This window comes from Cavia porcellus, unplaced genomic scaffold (assembly GCF_034190915.1).
Source record: "Cavia porcellus strain 051 isolate PalLab524CR breed Dunkin Hartley unplaced genomic scaffold, mCavPor4.1 scaffold_2, whole genome shotgun sequence".
In the NCBI taxonomy this organism is placed as follows: domain Eukaryota; kingdom Metazoa; phylum Chordata; class Mammalia; order Rodentia; family Caviidae; genus Cavia; species Cavia porcellus.
In genome coordinates this window covers 108,792,477-108,816,936 of record NW_026947485.1, presented here as the reverse complement: position 1 = coordinate 108,816,936, position 24,460 = coordinate 108,792,477, and the positions used below count along the sequence as shown (strand labels likewise).

Below are 24,460 nucleotides of genomic sequence, written 5' to 3'. Positions count from 1 at the left end.
ACTTATTTATTATTTACTCAGGAACATTAGTTAGTCAATAATAAATGCTATGTATTTTACTGTTCTGAGGCTACACACAGAAATGCTGAGTGAGATTCCGGCTGCTCTCGGAGAACTGTGGAGTTTCCAGCAAGCAGGTGGGTGTACACTATCCCTGGAGCCCAGCCTATTTGGGACTCTTGCACCATCTGGGTGCAGAGTAAGGGCTGGGCGGATCTGGGGCGCCAGCATCCGCCTACCCGGGTGTCTGGAGGACTGTGGATTTCTCAGTAAGCAGGTGAGCATCACCAGTTCCAGAGGCCCCATGGTGGCAGTAAGTGCCCAGTGCACTCTGCCTGAAGCCCAGACTCTTCAGGACCCTTGAGCCTTCCGGGTGCAGTGAAGTGCCTAAGTGGGCCCAGGTGCCTATATCCGCCTCCCCATTCTGGCTGTGCTCCGAGAACTGTGGAGTTTCCAGCAAGCAGGCAGGCACACAGTGTTCCTGGAGCCCAGCTTATGTGGAACTATAGAGTTCTAAACAGGCAGAAGAGGGCCACTGGTTCTAGAGGCCCAGCGGCCTGGGGGAACTGGGTGCCAGAGTCCCAGGAGCTGCGAACATAGAAGGGGATTTCCAACAGATCCTGAGGAAGCTTTCAAGTAACACTTGAAACACAGAAATATAGGAAAATGACAAAACGAAAGACCAAATTACAACCTCAAACCTCCAGCCCATCGCAAGAAACCCTAGGAGCGATGTATATAGAAGAAAATATATGCCATATACCTCAAATATCAGACATAATAGCTACTGAAATAAACAAGCAACTCCAGGAAGCTTTAAAGGAATTCAAACTTGAAATAATCTCCCAGGTAAAAGAAGAAATGAGAAAAGAAATGAAAGACATTCTGAATATATCTAAAGAAAACACAGTTAAAAAATTAGAGGAACTAAACAAAAAGAATCCCTAAATGAGCAATATAAGAAACAAACAGGATACATAAAGCAGATGCACAGAGATATAAAGGAAATAAAAAACTCCACTGAAAGTTGTAAAAACCACCTCAATGAAAGTGAAGATAGAATTTCAGACCTTGAAGACAGGATTGCAGCTAGTGAACAGGAAAGGAAAGATCTTTTAAAAATAACAAGGAATCAGGAAACAACAATTCAGCAAGATGATGCAAAGAAAAACAACATAAGATTGATAGGGATTAATGAAAAAGAAGGGGACAACATAAAGGACGTCAAGAGGATATTTAGAGAATACCTGAAAATTTCCCAAGCATGAGATCAGAAACCGACATCAGGTTCAGTGAAGCCTATAGAACTCCAAATAGTCATAACCAAAATAAAACTACATCCAGACATATAATAATCACTATCCCAGAAATCCAACAAGAATAGATTATTAAAAGCTGTCAGAGAGAAATGACAGATCACTTATAAAGGAAAACCTATCAGAATCACAGCAGACTTCTCAGCACAAACAATAAAGTCAAGAAGAGCATGGAGTGAAGTATTCCAGATCCTAAAGCAAAATGATTTCCAACCTAGACTGATGCACCCTGAAAAACTATCATTCAAAATTGATGGTGAAATATGATACTTCCATGACAAAGAACAGCTGAAGAACTTCATGAACACCAAGCCATCCCTGCAGAAAATATTGAGAGACAGTTCAGATACACAAAGGAAAAAACCACTAAGTAAAGCAGATAATTCAACAGAACAGAAAGATAAAGATGCAACAGCAGAGAGATAACATGTCAAAAATAAACCAGCATATAACAATTATAACCATTAATGTAAATGGTCTCAATGCACCAATCAAAAGAAACAGACTAGCAGAATGGATCAAGAAACAAAATCCAACCATATGCTGTTTACAGGAAACCCATCTAACCCAGAAAGATACTCACAGATTGAAAGTCAAAGGATGGAAAACAATACTTCACGCAACAGGAATCCAAAAACAAGCAGGAGTAGCCATTCTGTTTGCAGACACATGAACTTTAAACCAACAATGACCATAAAGGACAAAGAAGGTCACTACATACTCGTAAGGGGAAAACTAAAAGAGGAAGAGATAACTATCTTAAATATATATGCACCAAACTCCAGAGCACCCAGTTATATAAAACAACTATTAACAGAAATGAAAACTCAAATTATCAGTAACACAATTGTAACAGGAGACCTTAACATGCCATTGAAACCAAGGGACAGATCAACCAGACAGAAAATGAGCAAAGAAATAACAGAACTGAATCACACCTGTGAACAAATGGACTTGATACACATATACAGAATGTTCCACCCAACAACATCAGAATACACATTCTTCTCAGCAGTACATGGGTCATTGTCTAAAAAAGACCATATATTAGCTCACAGAACATATTTAAACAAATGCAAAAGAGTTGAAATCATCCCTTGCATGTTATCGGATCATAGCGCTTTGAAATTAGAAATTAATGTTAAAAGATACTGCAAAAATCCCACAAACACATGGAAACTGAATAACACACTCTTGCGTAATCAGTGGGTCATAGAAGAAATTAAAGAAGAAATTAAACAATACTTACAAGGAAATGAAAATGCAGATACAACTTACCGGAATCTGTGGGATGCGATGAAAGCCGTCCTCAGAGGATAATTTATTGCACTGAGTTCCCACATCAGGAAAACAGAACGAATACAAATAAATAACTTGATGCTACACCTCAAACAACTAGAAAAAGAAGAGCAAGTCAAGCCCAAAGCCAAAAGAAGAGAGGAAATTATAAAAATCAGAGCAGAAATCAATGCAATTGAGACTAAGAAAACAATCCAAAGAATCAACAAATCAAAGAGTTGGTTCTATGAAAGAATAAATAAAATTGATAAGCCCCTAGCCAACCTTATTTAAAAAAGGGAAGAAAAAGCTCCAATTAATGAAATAAGAAATGAAAAAGGTGAAATCACTACAGACTCTACAAAAATACAGATCATCAACACCTATTTCAAAAAGCTCTACTCTCAAAAGTTTGATAACACAGAAGAAATAGACAGATTCCTAGAAACACATGAAGTACCAAAGCTAGATCAAAAGGATGTAAAACTGCTGAATAACCCAATCACTATTAATGAAACTGACAATGTAATTAAGTCCTTACCTACAAAGAAGAGCCCAGGTCCAGATGGATTCACTGCAGAATCCTACAAGAAATACAAAGAAGACCTAATGCCAACACTCCTCAAACTATTCAATGAAATTAAAAGGGAAGCAATCCTTTTATAAAAATTATAAAAATCAGAGCAGAAATCAATGTTGATTGATTGATTTTGAAATGAAAACTCAAATTATCAGTAACACAATTGTAACAGGAGACCTTAACATGCCATTGAAAACAAGGGACAGATCAACCAGACAGAAAATGAGCAAAGAAATAACAGAACTGAATCACACCTGTGAAAAAATGGAATTTCATTTCCTTGTAAGTATTGTTTAATTTCTTCTTTAATTTCTTCTGTGACCCACTGATTATGCAAGAGTGTGTTATTCAGTTTCCATGTGTTTGTGGGATTTTTGCAGTATCTTTTAACATTAATTTCTAATTTCAAAATCAATCAATCTTCCTTAAAAAGGCAGCATTCCTGGAAGCAAATATTACCCTAGTACCAAAACCTGAGAGAGACCTAACTAAAAAAGAGAACTATAGACCAATTTCCCTAATGAACACAGATGCAAAAATACTCAACAAAATATTGGCAAATAGGATGCAGCAAATCATCAAGAAGATTATACACCATGACCAAGTGGGATTCATCCCAGGAATGCAGGGATGGTTCAACATACATAAATCAATAAATGTAATCCACCATATCAATAAAGCCAAAAGCAAGAATCACATGATCATTTCTATAGATGCAGAAAAAGCCTTCAATAAGGTCCAACATTCATTCATGATAAGAATTTTACAGAAAATTGGAATAGATGGTCTTTACCTCAATATAATATTTATGGAACCAGAAGAGGCCATTTATGACAAACCAACAGCCAGCATCATACTAAATGGTCAAAAATTGAAAGCCTTTACTTTAAAATCAGGCACAAGACAAGGATGTCCTTTATCACCACTCCTATTTAATGTAGTACTGGAAGTACTAGCCAGAGCAATTAGACAAGAGAGAGAAATAAAAGGGGTAAAGATAGGAAAAGAAGAAGTTAAATTATCATTGTTTGCAGATAACATGATACTCTACATAGAAGACCCCCTAAACTCCATTGAAAGACTCTTAGATATAATGAATTCAGTAATGTAGCTGGATACAAAATCAATACTCAGAAATCAATAGTATTCCTATACATTAACAACAAAATCACAGAGAGAGAAATAAGAGAAGCCACACTCTTCACACTAGCAAGCAAAAAAATGAAATATTTAGGAATTACTCTTACGAGAGATGTGAAAGACCTATACAGGGAAAATTGTAATACACAGAAAAAAGAAATTGAAGATGATTTCAGAAAATGGAAAGACATCCCTTGCTCATGGATAGGAAGAACAAACATTGTGAAAATGGCCATTCTCCCAAAACTGTTATACAGATACAATGCAATCCCAATAAAAATACCATCAACATACCTTATAAATCTAGAGAAATCACTCCTAAAATTTATCTGGAACCAGAAGAGACCTAGAATAGCAAAGGCAATTCTAAGCAGCAAAGGCAAGGCAGGAGGCATCACAATCCCTGACTTGAAGTTATACCAGAAAGCAACAGTAGTAAAATCAACATGGTACTGGAATCAAAACAGAGCCGAGGATCAGTGGAATAGATTAGAAGATACAACCACAACTACAAACACACTCAACCACCTTATCTTTGATAAAGGAGCCAAGCAGGTTCACTGGAAGAACGACAGTCTCTTTAAAAAATGGTGTCGGAAAAACTGGCTCTCCATTTGCCGAAAACTAAAGCTAGACCCATGCCTATCACCATGTACTAAATTAAAATCTAAATGGATCAAAGATCTGAATATTAAAACAGAAACACTAAATCTATTGGAAGACAAATTGGGTAGAAACCTTGAAGACATAGGAGTAGGTAGAGAATTCATGAACAGGACTCAAACCACACGGGAAATACTTCCCAGAATCAATAACTGGGATCACCTCTTATTAAAAAATTTCTGCATGTCAAAAGAATCTCCAGTATAGTGAAAAGCAAACCCACAAATTCGGAAAAGATCTTAGTGAACTCCCCCTCAGACAAGGGCCTTTTGTCTAAAACATATAAAGAATTAATAAAACTCAGACCTCCAAAATTCAAAGATCCAATCCAAAAATGGGCATCTGAGATGAATACGCAATTCTCAGATGAAGAAATACAAATGGTAAATAAATACATGAAAAAATGTTCATCATCATTGGTCATTAGAGAAATGCAAATTAAAACCACACTGAGATTCCATCTCACTCCTGAAAGAATGGCCAGGATCAAGAAAACCAACAACAACAAATGCTGGAGAGGCTGTGGGGAAAAAGGAACTCTCCTGCACTGTTGGTGGGAGTGTAGACTGGTACAACCTTTGTGGAGGTTAATCTGGAGATTTCTCAAAAAGCTGGGATTGGAAGTTCCATTTGTTTCAGCTATTCCACTTCTAGGCATATTCCCAGAAGAACTGAAAGCATCATACCACAGTGATATATGTGCACCTATGTTTATAGCAGCACAATTTGTAATCGCCAGGTCTTGGAAACAACCCAAGTGTCCATCAACGGAGGAATGGATAAAAAAGTTGTGGAGAGGAGGAGCTGGGCAGATCTGGGGTGCCCTCACTGGCCTCTCTGCGTGTCTGGAGGACTCTGGATTTCTGCGCCCAGACTGCTGGAGTTCCCTCAGGCTTCCAGGTGCAGTGAAGGAGAGAGGTGGGTTTGAGGCTTCCACATCAGCCTCCCCATTCCTGGCTTCATTTGGAGACCTGCTGAGCTCCCGATAGGTGGGCTGGCCCACACTACCAGCCTAGCCCAGCCTGTTTAGCTGCCGCGCCTGGCCATAGGTCTGCAGAGGAGTAGCTGGGCAGATCTGGGGTGCCCTCACTGGCCTCTCTGCGTGTCTGGAGGACTCTGGATTTCTGCGCCCAGACTGCTGGAGTTCCCTCAGGCTTCCAGGTGCAGTGAAGGAGAGAGGTGGGTTTGAGGCTTCCACATCAGCCTCCCCATTCCCGGCTTCATTTGGAGACCTGCTGAGCTCCCAATAGGTGGGCTGGCCCACACTACCAGCCTAGCCCAGCCTGTTTAGCTGCCGCGCCTGGCCATAGGTCTGCAGAGGAGGAGCTGGGCAGATCTGGGTTGCCCTCACCGGCCTCTCTGCGTGTCTGGAGGACTGTGGATATCTCTGCAACCAGGGAGGGTCCACAGGTTCCTGAAGCACTGCGGCCTGCGGTGAGTACCCTAACCCGGCTGCGATTGAAGAACTGTGGAGCTTCCAAGGGGCAGGTGGGCACACAGTGTCCCTGAGGCCCAGCTTGTCTGGAACTGCGGAGTTCTGAGCAGGCAGAGGAGGGCCACTGGTTCTGTAGGCCTAATGGCTTGGAGTAGCGCGGCGCCAGATTCCCAGTAGCTCCAAACATAGAAGGGGATTTTCAACAGATCCTGAGGAAGCTTTCAAATAACACTTGAAACACAGAAATATAGGAAAATGACAAAACGAAAGACCAAATTACAGCCTCAAACCTCCAGCCCATCTCAAGAAACCCTAGGAGCGATGTATATAGAAGAAAATATATCCCATCCACCTCATATATCGGACACAATAGCCACTGAAATTGACAAGCAACTCCAGGAAGCTTTAAAGAAATTCAAACTCGAAATAATCTCCCAGATAAAAGAAGAAATGATAAAAGAAATGAAAGAGATTCTAAATATATCTAAAGAAAACACAGATAAAAAATTGGAGGAACTAAACAAAAAGATAGAATCCCTAGACGAGCAATATAAGAAACAAACAGAATACATAATGCAGATGCACAGAGATATACAGGAAATAAAAAACTCCACTGAAAGTTGTAAAAACCGCCTTAATGAAAGTGAAGATAGAATTTCAGACCTTGAAGACAGGATTGCAGCTAGTGAACAGGAAAGGAAAGATCTTTTGAAAATAACAAGGAACCAGGAAACAACAATTCAACAACTGCAAGACGATGCAAAGAAGAATAACATAAGAATGATAGGGATTAATGAAAGAGAGGGAGACAACATGAAGGATGTCAGGAGGATATTTAGAGAAGTAATAGCTGAAAATTTCCCAAGCATGAGATCAGAAACTGACATCAGGATCAGTGAAGCATATAGAACTCCAAACAGTCATAACCAAAATAAAACTACACCCAGACATATAATAGTCACCATCCCAGAAATCCAACACAAGAATAGATTATTAAAAGCTGTCAGAGAGAAAAGACAAATCACTTATAAAGGAAAACCTATCAGAATCACAGCAGACTTCTCAGCACAAACGATAAAGTCAAGAAGAGCATGGAGTGAAGTATTCCAGATCCTAAAGCAAAATGATTTCCAACCAAGACTGATATATCCTGCAAAACTATCATTCAAAATAGATGGTGCAATACGATACTTCCATGACAAAGAACAGCTGAAGAACTTCATGAACACCAAACCAACCCTGCAAAAAATATTGAAAGACAGTTTAGATACACAAAGGAAAAAACCACTAAGCAAAGCAAATAATTAAACAGAACCGAAAGATAAAGATGCAACAGCAGAGAGATAACATTCCTATAATTAACCAGCACTTAACAGTAATAACCATTAATGTAAATGGTCTCAATGCACCAATCAAAAGAAACAGACTAGCAGAATGGATCAAAGAAACAAAATCCAACCATATGCTGTTTACAGGAAACCCATCTAACCCAGAAAGATACTCACAGACTGAAAGTCAAAGGATGGAAAACAATTCTTCATGCAGCAGGAATCCAAAAAAAGGCAGGAGTAGCCATTCTGTTTGCAGACAACGTGAACTTTAAACCAACAATGACCATAAAGGACAAAGAAGGTCACTACATACTCGTAAGGGGAAAACTCCAAGAGGAAGAGATAACTATCTTAAATATATACGCACCAAACTCCAGAGCACCCAGTTATATAAAACAATTATTAACAGAAATGAAAACTCAAATTATCAGTAACACAATTGTAACAGGAGACCTTAATACACCACTGACACCAAGGGACAGATCAACCAGACAGAAAATGAGCAAAGAAATAACAGAACTGAATCACACCTGTGAACAAATGGACTTGATACACATATACAGAATGTTCCACCCAACAACATCAGAATACACATTCTTCTCAGCAGTACATGGATCATTTTCTAAAATAGACCATATATTAGCTCACAGAACATATTTAAGCAAATGCAAAAGAGTTGAAATCATCACTTGCATATTATCGGATCATAGCGCTCTGAAATTAGAAATTAATGACAAAGGATACTGCAAAAATTCCGCAAACACATGGAAACTAAATAACACACTCTTGAGTAATCAGTGGGTCACAGAAGAAATTAAAGAAGAAATTAAACAATACCTAAAAGAAAATGAAAATGCAGATACAACTTACTGGAATCTGTGGGATGCAATGAAAGCCGTTCTGAGAGGAAAATTTATTGCACTGAGTTCCCACATCAGGAAAACAGAACGAATACAAATAAATAACTTGATGCTACACCTCAAACAGCTAGAAAAAGAAGAGCAAGTCAAGCCCAAAGCCAAAAGAAGAGAGGAAATTATAAAAATCAGAGCAGAAATCAATGCAATAGAGACTAAGAAAACAATCCAAAGAATCAACGAATTAAAGAGTTGGTTCTTTGAAAGAATAAATAAAATCGATAAGCCCCTAGCCAACCTTATTAAAAAAAGGAAAGAAAAAGCTCAAATTCATGCAATAAGAAATGAAAAAGGAGAAATCACTACAGACCCAATAGAAATACAGAGGATCATCAACACCTATTTCGAAAACCTCTACTCTCAAAAGTTTGATAACACAGAAGAAATAGACAGATTCTTAGAAGCATATGAAGTACCAAAGCTAGATCAAGAGGATATAAAACTGTTGAATAACCCAATCTCTGCTAATGAAATTGAGAATGTAATTGGGTCCTTGCCCACCAAGAAGAGCCCAGGCCCAGATGGATTCACTGCAGAATTCTACAAGAAATATAAAGAAGACCTAATGCCGACACTCCTCAAACTATTCAATGAAATTGAAAGGGAAGCAATCCTTCCTAAGTCATTCCTGGAAGCAAATATTACTCTAGTACCAAAACCTGAGAAAGACCCAACTATAAAAGAGAACTATAGACCGATCTCCCTAATGAACACAGATGCAAAAATCCTCAATAAAATATTGGCAAATAGGATCCAACAAATCATCAAGAAGATTATACACCATGACCAAGTGGGATTCATCCCAGGAATGCAAGGATGGTTCAACATACGCAAATCAATAAATGTAATCCACCATATCAATAAAGCCAAAAATAAGAATCACATGATCATCTGTATAGATGCAGAAAAAGCCTTCGATAAGGTCCAACACTTATTCATGATAAGAACTTTACAGAAAATTGGAATAAATGGTCTATACCTCAATATAATAAAGGCCATTTATGACAAACCAACAGCCAGCATCATACTAAATGGCCAAAAATTGAAAGCCTTTACTTTAAAATCAGGCACAAGACAAGGATGTCCTTTATCACCACTCCTATTTAATATAGTACTGGAAGTACTAGCCAGAGCAATTAGGCAAGAAAGAGAAATAAAAGGGGTAAAGATAGGAAAAGAAGAAGTTAAATTATCATTGTTTGAAGATGACATGATACTCTACATAGAAGACCCCCTAAACTCCATTGAAATACTCTTAGATACAATAAATAAATTCAGTAATGTGGCTGGATACAAAATCAATACTCAGAAATCAATAGCATTCCTATACACGAACAACAAAATTACAGAGAGGGAAATAAGAGAAACTGGACTATTCACATTAGCAAGCAAAAAAATGAAATATTTAGGAATTACTCTTACGAAAGAAGTGAAAGACTTATACAGTGAAAATTATAATACACTGAAAAAGGAAATTGAAGATGATCTCAGAAAATGGAAAGACATCCCTTGCTCATGGATAGGAAGAACAAACATTGTGAAAATGGCCATTCTCCCAAAACTGTTATACAGATTCAATGCAATCCCAATAGAAATACCATCAACATACCTTATAGATCTAGAGAAATCCCTCCTAAATTTCATCTGGAACCAGAAGAGACCTAGAATCGCAAAGGCAATTCTAAGCAGCAAAGACAAAGCAGGAGGCATCACAATCCCTGACTTGAAGTTATACTACAAAGCAACAGTAGTAAAATCAACATGGTATTGGAATCAAAACAGAGCTGAAGATCAGTGGAATAGATTAGAAGATACAACCACAACTACGAACACACTCAACCACCTTATTTTTGATAAAGGAGCCAAGCAGGTTCACTGGAAGAACGACAGTCTCTTTAATAAATGGTGCTGGAAAAACTGGCTCTCCATTTGCCGAAAACTAAAGCTAGACCCATGTCTATCACCATGTACTAAATTAAAATCTAAATGGGTCAAAGATCTGAATATTAAAACAGAAACACTAAATCTATTGGAAGACAAAATAGGTAGAAACCTTGGAGACATAGGAGTAGGTAAAGAATTCATGAACAGGACTCAAACCGCACGGGAAATACTTCCCAGAATCAATAACTGGGACCACTTCTTATTAAAAAGTTTCTGCATGTCAAAAGAAATCTCCAGCATAGTGAAAAGAAAACCCACAAACTGGGAAAAGATTTTAGTGAACTCTCTCTCAGACAAGGGCCTCTTGTCTAAAACATACAAAGAATTAAAGAAACTCAGACCTCCAAAATTCAAAGATCCAATCCAAAAATGGGCATCTGAGATGAATATGCAATTCTCAGATGAAGAAATGCAAATGGCAAATAAATACATGAAAAAATGCTCATCATCATTGGTCATTAGAGAAATGCAAATTAAAACCACACTGAGATACCATCTCACTCCTGAAAGAATGGCCAGGATCAAGAAAACCGACAACAAATGCTGGAGAGGCTGTGGGGAAAAAGGAACTCTCCTGCACTGCTGGTGGGAGTGTAGACTGGTACAGCCTTTGTGGAGATCTGTCTGGAGATTTCTCAAAAAGTTGGGACTGGAAATCCCATTTATTCCAGCTATTCCACTTCTAGGCATATTCCCAGAAGAACTGAAAGCATCATACCACAGTGATATATGTGCACCTATGTTTATAGCAGCACAATTTGTAATCGCCAGATGTTGGAAACAACCCAAGTGCCCATCAACTGAGGAATGGATAAAAAAGTTGTGGTATTTCTATACAATGGAGTATTATTCAGCTATAAAGAAGGATCACATTGAGATATTTATCAATAAATGGGCGCAGCTTGAGACCATACTCATAAGTGAAATAAATCAATCTCGCATGTGTGAATACCGAATAGTTTCCCTAATGTAAGTAATGATTCAAATATATAAAAATATGTGGTAATCATGATTCCCCATTAGGTGGCCTTGAAGCCTTATAAAGTTTTCACTCATTAATTGGAAAGGCTTTATTCTGGGCTTCTTGATATGAAAATATTTGAAGCTAGAGTATATGAAGTTTTACCCAAATATTTCAAGGAAAAAGACACTATGGTAACTACTATTAAGTCAGGTTATAAGGTGGTGAAGTACTAGGTTATTGAAACAGTCATGCTGTGACCTCTATTGTTATATTGTTATGTCCTGTTTTATCTCAATCTCCCCCTTATTGTTTCAAAAAAATTATTTAGTCATTTCTTATGTTTGTCTTAATTAAAGAAAAAATTCAAAAAAATTAGGATATATAAATAGTAACTCTTTTCGATTTCCTATTAACTTGTTTTGAAGTCCTGTAGTACTCCCACGATCTTGTTTTGACTGATTAGACTCTGTTCCATTCTATATGATAGTATCAAGTTTGAAGACATAGGCAACTACTTTGAAGACAATAAGATTCACTAAGATACCCATTCTGGTTTGACTATTGTCTTCTTTGGAAGTCCTGTAATGTTTACAATGCCTAAGTTTTATTGGTCTTGTTCTCTACTGTTTTGTCCAACTTTATAATATCTAATAAGATAGACAATTCTTTTTAAGGAAACAAGGGACAACGTTGATAACCATTGTTGATAAACTTGTACTCTGTTCTACACCATGTGCTATGTCTATCCTTGGTATTGACTGACAGCTTTGTTTTGCCATATTTGACTGTATTCTTCCCCCCCGCCCCCAAAGAAAGTAATAAGCACTAAGGAGTAATAAAATCCAAGATGTGTAAATTTTGTTGTAAAAAAGAGAGGGAAAAAAAAAAAAGAAAAAGAGCTCTAACGGATATAACAGCAAGTGTGTTTGGGGGTGTTAAATAGCTGACTTTATCAATGTTTTTGGAACATTGAACACAGCTGTTTGCAGTCTCCCTGTTTGAATGTCCACCCTGTGTTCTTTGATACTGTGATTTGAGGAACTATTTTCAAGAAAATAGTGTGTAATCTACTAGCAGGTAATTTCTTACTGTTATGGTTTTTTGTTTTGTTTTGTTTTGTTTTGTTTTGTAGTTCTGTATTGCGTGTACCCTTACGCCGCTTTGGTTTGTTTAGTGTTTTTCTCTTTTTCCTCTTAAATAAAAAAAAAAAAAAGTTGTGGTATTTCTATACAATGGAGTATTACTCAGCTATGAAGAAGCATCACATTGAGATATATATCAATAAATGGGTGCAGCTTGAGACCATACTTACAAATGAAATAAATCAATCTCGCATGTGTGAATACCGAATAGTTTCCCTAATGTAAGTAATGATTCAAATATATAAAAGTATGTGGTAATCATGATTCCCCATTATGTGGCCTTGAAGCCTCATAAAGTTTTCACTTATTAATTGGAATGGGTTTATTCTGGGCTGCTTGATATTATTTCCTGTGATGAAATGAACAGCTATTTTGAAGAAAATAAGTCATCATAATAGCTAGTGCTGATTTACTATCATCTTGTTTTGAAGCTCCACCAAACTATGGCTCTTCTGTCTCCATCAGTTTTATCATGATGTATCTTGCTGGATTTTATTATATGTGATAGTATAAACAAAAATTTTTATAGGCAAAAGATAATATAGAAACCATGGTTCGTTTTCTGCTAGCTGGTTCTAAATACCCTACAATGCTTTCATCCACTTGAATGGTTTTACACTGACTGGATATATTTGAAGCTATAGTATATGAAGTTATATTCAAATATTTCAAGGAAAAAGACACTATGGTAACTACTAGTAAGTCGGGTTATTTGGTGGTAAAGCACTAGGTTGCTGAAACTGTCATGCTTTGACCTGTATTGTTATGTTGTTATGTCCTCTTATCTCAATCTCTCCCTTATTCATTAAAAATTTTTTTAGTTATTTTTTATGATTTTTTTAATTAAGGAGAAAAATAAAAAAAATTAGCAGGATATATTATAGTACCTTTTTTGATTTCCTATTAACTTGAAGTCCTATAATACTCCCACAATCTTGTTTTGACTGATTAGACTCTGTTCCATTCTGTATGATAGTATCAAGTTTGAGGATATAGGCAACTACTTTGAAGGCAATAAGGTTCGCTATGATGCCCATTCTGGTTTGACTATTATCTTCTTTGGAAGTCCTGTAATGTTTACAAGGTTTAGGTTTTATTGGTCTTGTTCTCTACTGTTTTGTTCAACTTTATAATACTTAATGAGATAGGCGATTATTTTTAAGGAAGCAAGAGGCATTATGGTAACCATTGTTGATAACCTTGTACTCTGTTTTTACTTCATGTGCTATGTCTATCCTTGGTTTTGACTGACAGCTTTGTTTTGCTATATTTGACTTTATTCTTTTAAAAAAAAAGTAATAAGAACTAAGGAGTAATAAAACCCAAAATGTGTAAATTTTGTTGTAAAAAAGAGAGGGAAAAAAGTGCTCTAAAGAATACAACTGCAAGTATGTTTAGGGGTGTTAAATAGCTGACCATATTAATGTTTTTGGTTGGATCATTGAACACAACTGTTTGCAGTCTCACTGTTTGAATGCCCACTTTGTATGGTTTGATACTGTGACTTGAGCAACTATCTCTAAGATGATAATATGTAATCTATTGACTGGTGATTTCTTACTTTTTTTTTGTAGTTCTATATTACTTGTACCCTTACACCACTTTGTTTTGTTTTGTTTTTTCTCTTTTTCCTTTTAAATAAAATTTTAAAAAAAAGGAATCCTGAATGACCCTCTTTTTCCTTTTAAATAAAATTAAAAAAAAAAAAAAAGGAATCCTGAGTGACCAGGTAAATCAATGTGAAAGAACTGGACATGCAAATACCTTGGATGGTAACATTTTCAAGAACAGTATCAAATGGTGGGACACACTTGTAATCACAACAATCTGGGAAGCTGAAGTAGAAAAGTTCACAGTTTCTTGCCCAGTTTGGGAAACTTGGTGACTTAGTGAAACCTTATCTCAAAATGAAAAAGAAAAACAGGACTGGGGTGTAGCTCAGTTCAAAGTTCTTGAGTTCAATCTTCAGTACCGCAAAAAAAAAAAAAAAAAAAAAAAAAAAAAATCTCATTTGTGATCTCTATGGAGCCTAATACTATGGCTTGCATAGACTAAGTATTCAATGAATAAAAATCAATAAATCTGATTTTTTGCTAGTATATGAGAAGATTTTGAAGAAACTCTGAAGTGAGAGGAAAGAATATCCATCCTCCTCTCCAAATGCATAACCCTACACTCAAATTCACAATCTAGAGCATTCAACTGGGCATGGTGGCTCATGCCTATAATTCCAGCACTCTTCAGGCTGAGGCAGGAGGATCGTTGTGAGTTTGAGACCAGCCTGAACTACAAAGTGAACTCAAGGCCAGCCTGAATTGTATAATGGGATCCTATCTCACAAGATTAAAAAAAGAGAATCTAGAACATTTAACAAATGACCATGGACAGGACCTCTGCTACTCTGTGTCTTTCAGAGTAGAACGGTTAAAACTGATACTATATTTATCTTCCTCCTAAATAATAAGCTTGAAGGGAGAAGGAATTAGTCTTACAAAATTACCTTCTATGCTCACGTAGAGAATAAAGTTGGTAAAATGACTCATATCCCACCAAGGATGTTACTCTAGCCACTGTTTTCTATTCCACAGATATTTATTTAATATCTAATGTGTGCCACGCACTTCTAAGTGTTGAAGTCATTTATCTGAACCATGGTCATCAGACAACTGTGGCATACAATGTCAGATGCTAAAGATACAAAGATGGACTCAAGGTATGGCTGTGAATTACACTGACTCATTATCTTCATCTGCATTTGACAGATTCCATCTGCAAAGATAATCTATTTGGTTAGGCTGACTGTCCTTCACAGTTGTTTTAAAGAAGCTGTCTCAGTGGAAGATAATCACATCTGCATAGTTAGGAATACCTGTTGAGGAATACCTGAAACCTAGCTGAGGGCAAAGCTACAGCTCTTAGAGAGGCATTGCTCAATCAAGATGCCAGGACAATGGTAATAGGCTGAGCCTGGAGTTTGCCTTCTGTCACATGACACAGGCAGGCCAGGCAAAACCCCTTACGTTTCTGGCAAACTTATTCTCCAGATGACTACAAATCCATTTACTCACTTCTCCCGAACTCTTATGCATACAGTTGCCAAAACAAAAGTTTTAAAACAGGTCAGACTACATACCTCTTCTCTTCTAACAGTCTCCAATGGCTTATGTGATTGTGGAACACAGCCTTTTCTCCTCTATCTGTTTTTCAGGACCTTCTGTGATATGGTGGTAAACTTTCTCTTCTCATTACACCCCGGAATCTAACAAAGCTTTAGTCACAGTAACCATTGCCCTCTCCATTGTGCCTCTGTCCCTGATGGTTGGTTGGTGTACTTCCGTCTCACTACCACTCCTCACCTATAGAATCTAGGGCAACCTTTTTATGGCCCACCCAAATGACACTACTTCCACGAAGCCTTTCCTGATATTCCCAGTCCCAAAATTTCTTTACTTCTTTGGATGTTTATCCCTTTACCTTTATGGAGAGAGCTTTTGAAAGAGATATGGACAACCAAAGTGGTGAAAAGGTTAGACTCCAGAGCAGGCTGTCTGGTTTGGACCTAGTTCTGCCACTAACTAAATGAATGTTCTTGGGTGAGTTACTTTAACTCTTTCAATTTCTTTCAAATGTAACATGAAATTAATAACAGCATCTATTTCACTATCTTACTATTAAAACAACAGCACTGATTTCATTTGTTGTCAAATTATTAAATACATATAAAGCACTTTAGACAGTGCTTGGTATATAGTAAACGGAAGATAGCTTAATTATTATTATGTGGTACTTATCTCCAGCAGTTTGCAATTTAGTTAGCTCTTATCCTAGGTCCTCCAAATACATATTTCTGGAGGGAAAAATTCTTGTGCTGTTATCTATCTTCCAAAATTATAGTAAAAGTTGATAAGGAATATATGCAGTTTAAATTGCAGATTGTTAAGTAAAGTTCTTCCTTCTATTATTGTTGCTGTTACTCTTTTATCTTTACCTTGATGGCCATGTCTGACTTCCAGGATATAGAGAAGGCAGTAACAACTTTATTAAATGGTTAAAATTTCACCAATGAATAGTTGATGAGCTTTCAAAGAGAAATCAGCTTTGCCCTGCAAAGGGCAGCATAACCACCATGTCAGTTTCATTGTCCTATCCTGAAAGCCTCTGGGAGGGAAACTTCAAATGTCACTTACAAGAATCCTGCAGCATAGGAATCCGATAGATTATTTGTGCCTCCAGCTGAGGTGGTCACCATACCTTCAAGCCAAATCTTCTTTCCTGGAGTGTATGTGTTAACCACCTGTTCATACAATAAAAGCAGAAAGGGATAATGAGATTTTAAAGTATATTTCCAACTGAGAAGCAACATGCATGCTCCAAAGGAAATGTTTCTGATTCCCTGCTCCCAATTAGTCATGACTTGTTCTTTTTTTTTCTTAAGGTGAGCTGGCACACACAGACGTACACACATGCACTGATAGATATCCACTTACAGAAAGTATCATTTTTCCCCCAAACAAATCCAAGTGACAATGTGAGAGAATGAGCACATACTCTAGGATGCAAACTAATCTTAAAGGTGCAACAATTTTCACTGGAAAATAGAAATTATGTTTTTATTTTAGAAAGTATTGAGAAATTTTCCGCTCTCTGTTATGGCAGTTTATGATAAAGTATCAGAAGTCATGAATTATGATAGAGTAGAGAACAAATGTTTTGGAAAGATATTTTATAATGAGCATGGCATATATATTGCAACCACATTTTGAAAACAACTGCAGTAATAGTAAAAAGTCATTGACCCACAGGTCAGATCTGACACAGGGAGCAACTACAGCTGCATGCCTTCCACATAGAGGCAAAGCCTGTTGTCAAAATATGGCCCTCCGAGGTTTTGAAATGGTCCAGTCTCTGATTCAAAAGTTGGGAGCTGGCCAGACTGCACTAGTTCAGGGTGCAGATACTCTGGAAGGAAATCTTGTAGTTCTTAGAGGTAATGCAATGTGTAATGGTGAGTAAGCCTTGGAATTAGAGCTAGAGTCAAAGGCTCATCTACAGATAGCACATTCAAGAAATAACAATGAGAAGTAGGAATGAAGAACTGGGAGACTGAAATAAGGAAAAAGGGAAAACCAAAAGAAAAATGTGTTTTTAAACTGGGCGACAAAGGCTGGCAACTTAGTATTTTTTAGTCCTGTTGGCTCTTATGACCAAAAGTTAAGGGTAGCTTTAAAATTAACAATGAGCAATAGGAAGCAAAAAAGTTAAACATAGTTTACAATTGATTACCTGACAAAGAAAGACCTAGACTGGAGGAAAATAGATTGGTGGAAAAATCCACAGGATTAGATTAAATTACCTAAAGAGAATAAAATGTAGTTAGAAACTCTATTCTTCTCCAAACATTAAGGCATTATAAATGAGCTGATTTACTAGTTTTCCTGCCCAATGCCAGCAGAGTTCTGGGGGGTAGGTATGTAGTAATGAATAATTACATCTCTGCTCTCATTGGCTTACACTGTAGTAAAGGAAGGAAACCAACAATAAATAAGTAAAGAAACAAAGGGAATTTAAGCAACAACAGTAAACAAGTAAACAAACCAAACATTTAAGCAATAAAAACCAAGAAACAAAAGAGATAGAGTAACATGCTACAAGTAACTTTGTCGGAGGGTAGGGGCAATACTTCAGCTGGTCAGGGAAGGCTCCTCCTCTGCAAGGTGGTATCTGAACTGAGACTTGAGCCAGCCCCCTAACTGATCTGGAGGAGTAGACAAAAAAAAAAAAAAAAAAAAAAAAGGACTTTAGGTACAACTAGTCTTGTTTGTAAAACCAAAACCAAAGGGAGACTATCTGAAGCATAACTAAATATGGGAATTAAACATTTTTAAAAATGAGGTCAAAGAAAAATTGTTTTTATTCTGAGTGTGAGTGGAAGTTATTGAAGGGATTTAAGCAAGAAAAATTTGATATAACTTATGTAATATCATTGAGCCTAAATTATTATGTATTGTAAACATAGACTATTAAAAAAGAAACTTAAAAAGCCATTGAGCAGCAACAAGATAATACACATGCGTACACATATATGTATATATATATATGCATGTATACGCTTATATTAATACATTTATAGTTATGAAACTTTCAAGGTATTGTACAAATTAAAGTTCTTTTATTGCTATGACCAATTAGATCTTCGATTTTCACCTGCAGATCTAATAATACCAGATAAGATTGTACTTAATATCTCATGCATTTCAAAGAATCTTAACATTAACCCAGTCACAGGAAAATCCTGAGAGTTAGTGAAAAGGGGCATAGACCAAAGAGATGAATATTCATATGAGTCCTTTATGTTGATGCATGAATTTAGAGCTAAATATTCGTACATTTTGGTGAGGATTTTGAACTGCTATTTATGATGCAAGTTAAGAAATTTAGCAATTGTCCTAGAAACCTTGAGCCATTTAGCTCTTCAAGGGCAGGGAATCCATTCTTATTTACTTCTGTGTGTATTTCCTAGAAAAGTATCTGGCACAAAATGGGAGCATAACTGGAAATTATAGTGCTGTAGTTACACAAAGAAATTGATTAAATCTCAAGCTTGCCCTACTACTAGTTCACAGCAAACACTTCCCCCACCCTGCCCTCACCAGTACTGAGGATGGATCCCAGCACCTTCCTCATGCTAGGCAAGTGTTCCACCACTGTTCTAGCCCTTTTCATTTTGAGACAGGATTTCACTAAGTGGCCCAAACTGGCCTTGAATTTTGATCCTCCTACCTCATTCTCCTGAATGGCTAAGATTACAGGGATGTATCATTTCACTCAGCTAAATTATCACTCTTTAAGGAGCTACATGATATAAGTAAACTGGTCAAAGAACTGAAAACCATATACTGATTGCAGGTCAGGTCAAGGTGACTCAGGGTCACACAGTGAGTAAATAATAGAGCCAGGATTCAAGTATGGGCCATCTGTCTCTAGAGTTCATGCACCTAACTGCTCTTTAGCAGTTAGATTTAGGAAATTTAGATTTAGGAAAAATACATGTATGTAATGAAAACCTTTAATAGCATGGAATATGTAAATAAAGCAATGCTTATTTATTTGCTAACTCATGATATCAAGACTGTGGTCTTGATATCAGAGATAAAATGGGAAATTCTGTTTGCTTAGTATATAGTTTATGTAGAGAATCTAATAAACTCAAAAGTTTATTAAACTTAAGGACAAATTACTATCCAATGTGATTTGGATATCATAAGGACTCTGAAGAACTGAGCTCATTTGCTCTGATATTTAAAATGACATGTGTTTCACACCTATACCTTGAGAAAATTTGCTATGAATTCTTAGTTGGAGGTTACTGTGCCAAACCTAGAGGGGCAATTTGTATGAGATGGTTTTATTTAAAAAAGAGTTAAAAGTCTTCTTTAAATGAGGACTTGATTTCAGAAAAAAAATAGGGACTTATAAACTACTGCATATACAGTACTCTGCAAAGTTAATCTGAATTCTCTTCTCTCTTATAGAGAAACTTGGAAGGAAATAACCTAAATATTGATATTGGGGCTAAGGATGTAGCATATGTGCTTAGCATGAACAAAGCCCTGGGTTCAATCGCTAGTACCCTTTCCTTCTATAATACCTTCCCTCCATCCAGTTGTTGTTATTAGTAAAGTACTGCTAAAGAGCAGTTAGGTGCATGAACTCTAGAGACAGATGGCCCATACTTGAGTCCTGGCTCTATTATTTACTCACTGTGTGACCTTGAGTATATTACCTCTCTATGTTTCAATTTCCTCAGTCATAAAACTAGAATAATAAGAATAGCTGCCTCAGAGGACTTTATGATATTTAAACAACTTAATATTTGTAACGCAGTTGAAATAGTGTCTGGTGTCTAGTGAACATCACTCTGCTGTCCAAGACACATGATATCATTATTTGAAAGTATCTAACTTCAGCATAGGTTGCTTTTCCTTCAGACACACCAGTTGGGATGATAGACAATATCCAAGATGTATACTAAGGAAAGGCAAATTTAACATTTAAAATGCAGATAGAATTTTTAGTCATATGAAGATTATTAGCATTCAGAGTAGTTCATTTATGCATTTTCAACACCAAGAAACACACAGTGAGGTAGAACTTTGACAAAAAACCTAAATCAGCTCTACGAAGTGTCGTACAATATAACTGGTCCTAGAAATATTAATGTTAAAAGTTTTAGAAACAGTATAAATCAACAAATATTTTCTGGGAATTTTCTGTTTGGGACACAGATGAATTGTGTGTCTTTTATGACAAGAGAAGACATTGTGTGGTGGTGGTTAAGAATACTCAGGCTGGGTAGGGGATGGGCCTGGAAATCAAAATGGGCAGAAGAGAAAAAAACAAAACAGGAAAAGCAGATGGAACCAGCTGCAAAATTCCCTTAGAAAGAGAAACTCTAAGAAAGTGAAGTTCAACACTGTGGTTTTCTGTGTAAATATGATTCTCCCTGTGCTGGAAGAGAGAAAATTAGAGGACGCTGGAAACTAAAAGGGTTTTTAGTGAGAAATGATGTGCCAATGAAAGCTCTTTTAAGGCATACATTATCTGGGGAGGGGGAAGTACAGATGCTGAGATTACTTAAGTGAGGGTGGAGAGAAACTGGATGTTTAGCTCCCTTTCAGTTCTTTTGTTTCCAAGTAGACTTCAGTGTTGGACTTGTGTGATCCAGTGAGCTCTAAGGGACCCACAGAACAGTTCAGTATGTGGCCAGTGGCTGACGAGAGCCTGAGCATATTATGGGCACAGTGGCATAAGGAAAGCTTTCCACCCCCCACCCCCCACACACACATTTTAGGATCATGGACTGTCGAAATTGTTTCACGTGGATACACTGAACGGTGTGGAGAGAGATAGACAGAGAGAGACAGAGATTAAGGAAAAACATCCCTCATATTTTTATTTTCCCCACTATGAATTTTAAAACAGAAAAAAGAAAAGAAAGACAGTAAAAACAGGAAAATGGTCATATGTGTGGCACATTTTCAAACCTGGACTTTCTTTCCTGTATTTTCTGTGACCAAAACTGTGATCTAAATCTTTTGAAAGACTTCTTAGGACCTAGCTTCAGCCACTGACTGTGGAAGAGACAGCAGCATTGTAGCAGCAGACATGTCGTTTGTAGTTATCCAAACCAACACCTTTCTTAATGAGAAAGGAAGCAATAAAACAGGAATAATGGACAGAACAGCTGGGCTAATCAGCCCTGGCAGGGGGCCCACCTTCCAAAAGGAGCTGGAGTCCATTATTTCCAGCATCTCAGCTGCTTGGGACTCAGCCTTCTCCAGGATTTCAGAAGAACAGTAGCTTTTCAAGTAATCATAACTGACCCTCTACATCGTTACAAAGAGCTGGATAACTTTACGCAACTCCTTAAACCCTACCTACACTCAGAGCTCTTCACTGATTCTCAGTAGTCTTGGTCCATATTGCATGTATGAATTGTATACTATTCCTATATTAATTCCACCCTTATTGTGTGTCTTGTGACTGTATTTTTGCTTGCATACACTATTAAGAGAGGAGGGGAGCATAACGATTCTGTTGTCTCTTCTCTCACACTCCTTCGTAAGTTTTGGTTCTTATCATTTCTTCCTTGGTCTTCCTGCTTTTAATCTCTTTTCATCCATCCTCCAATCTGCTGTCATTTATTAATTTCAGAACTCCCTCCCCAGTGTAAGACATTCAGTGCATCTTCATTGCCAGTGGTGATAGTCATTCATGTCCACTGAGAAGTCTCGTTGTTAGGGGGAAGATGTGCTACAACCAACTTGTTTCTGATGGTACTGAAAGCAGTTATTAGTGACCCACCATTAAGATGCTTACTGCTTTATTTCATTTGGTATCTAAGAACTTTCCATAATCACACCTTAGCTACTTCTTCCCATCCTCCTTCATAAGACCTGTGGTTCACTAGTTTTCAACTACTCAGTGTAGTATTAGGTTTTTCGTAGCTAACTTCTGCCTTCCTGTCTTATCACCCATGTTTTTAGGGTCTTTTTCAAGGCTTATCTGAACTGTTACTTCCTCTTTGAGACATTCCTCAAACCTTCAGGGAATCATTTTCTCTCTGTGTTCAAAGTTCTTTAAACCTATCTCTGACCTTGACCTTATTACACTTAATTTTAAATTTATATTTTTCTCTTTTTTCTTATCCAATAGAATTCTTGAGAATTACTCTGCATTTATTTATTTATTTAGCAGCAGCAGGGATCACACACAAAGCCTCATGGGTGCTGGGCTAACATTGAGCTGCACTGTCTGCTCTTACTTTATTAAATACTTTGTTAAATGAGAAAGAAAGAAAAGTGAGGAGAGAGACAGAGAGGCAGAGAGACAGACACAGGAGAGAGAGAGAGAGAGACAGAGAGAGAGAGAGAGAGAGAGAGAGAGAGAGAAGGAGAGAGAGAGAGAGAGAGAAAGAGAGAGAGAGAGAGATAAACACACAGAGACAGAGACAGATAGAATATTTCAGTGATGAAAAGATTACACTTCAGAGAAGGCTAGTGACCTACAGTGCAAATAACAAAGCCAAGTATCCAAATAAATGCTCATAGCTCCAGTTTGGGGCTCTGTTACTTTCTAACTGAGCTTTTTTGTTTGAGGAAATCCAAACTTCTGGCTGACTGAACTGCCTCCATATTTAACATGCCCTTCTTAGGTTAGACAAGTCGTACTATTCTGAGCTCACTCATTCCAATATATCATCACATTCCTCTTGATTTATTTCTTCTGTCTAATGTACTTCCTGTCAGTTTCATTAATTTTTTACTGTTTAAGTTCTTTTTATCATCTCTCTGTTCTGGAGTATCATATTTGCTCATTTTCTTTTGGTATCAGATCTATTTTTAATTTGTGGCTGCTGTTTCTGTGACATTTTTGGTATTTAAAATTGTATTCTCTGCCCTTGTTATCTCAAACTACAGTAAGGCAATTTAATGTAATTGCAACAAAACATAAAATTAAAATAAGGTAAAGTCACTAGGGAGGTAAAGAAATTATGAGCTTATGTAACAAAATAAGGAAGAAAGCTTCACAGCATCCCAAAGCAATGACTACATTCAAGGGTAAGCCCTGGCGGAGAGAGAGATTGGAAAACAGCGATTTGCACTTAAATCTGTCTTCCTGTGTTTTCTAGTTCTTTTCTTTGGTGAGCCAATAGTTTAGGCTTGCTAGATACTTCACTCTTTTATAAGCCATAGTTTTCATCAGTCTTAGTGGTAATTTTACTGTTGCTCACGATGAATCCTGTGTCCCCTTTCATGTTGAAACTTAGATCACTCCAACTTGCTTTTTCCTCCTGAGGAAACTTTTTTCCCAAACAGTAGTTTGTTCCCATGGCTCATAGGTAGTATATTACTTCACATGGTCATTCCTTTGCAGATAACAAGACCTCACTATACTCCGACCCACTGTGTGCACAAAACACATTAATGTAATCCACTGGGTGAAAATGATTCCCTGAAAAGCCTGGTGCTCTTGTATAACTTCTTGCCTAATATCATAACACAATTTTTCATTCAATTCTGCAGGGCATCTTCCGCAGATTGTCAACTGATTGTGGGATCAAATTGAAGTTCTTTGACTAAGAACATTCAGCATTCTTTTTTGAAAGCCTTCTTAATCTTTAATTGCTAGGAAAATAAGTTATTATATGGATTATAGAATAAATGGTTAATCAGTGTGAAAGAGGTAGA

At 37.1% G+C, this 24,460-nt stretch overlaps 1 protein-coding gene across 2 annotated transcripts in view; it reads right to left on the bottom strand.

Annotated features, from left to right (window-relative positions):
- Positions 1-24,460, bottom strand: part of Hpse2 (heparanase 2 (inactive)) — a 924,256-nt gene that overhangs the window by 134,872 nt on the left and 764,924 nt on the right. For both annotated transcript variants that reach the window (XM_063245088.1, XM_063245087.1), the window contains one exon: positions 16,898-17,004. In XM_063245088.1, coding sequence (XP_063101158.1) covers positions 16,898-17,004 — 107 coding nt within the window. The remainder of the gene's footprint in view (positions 1-16,897; positions 17,005-24,460) is intronic.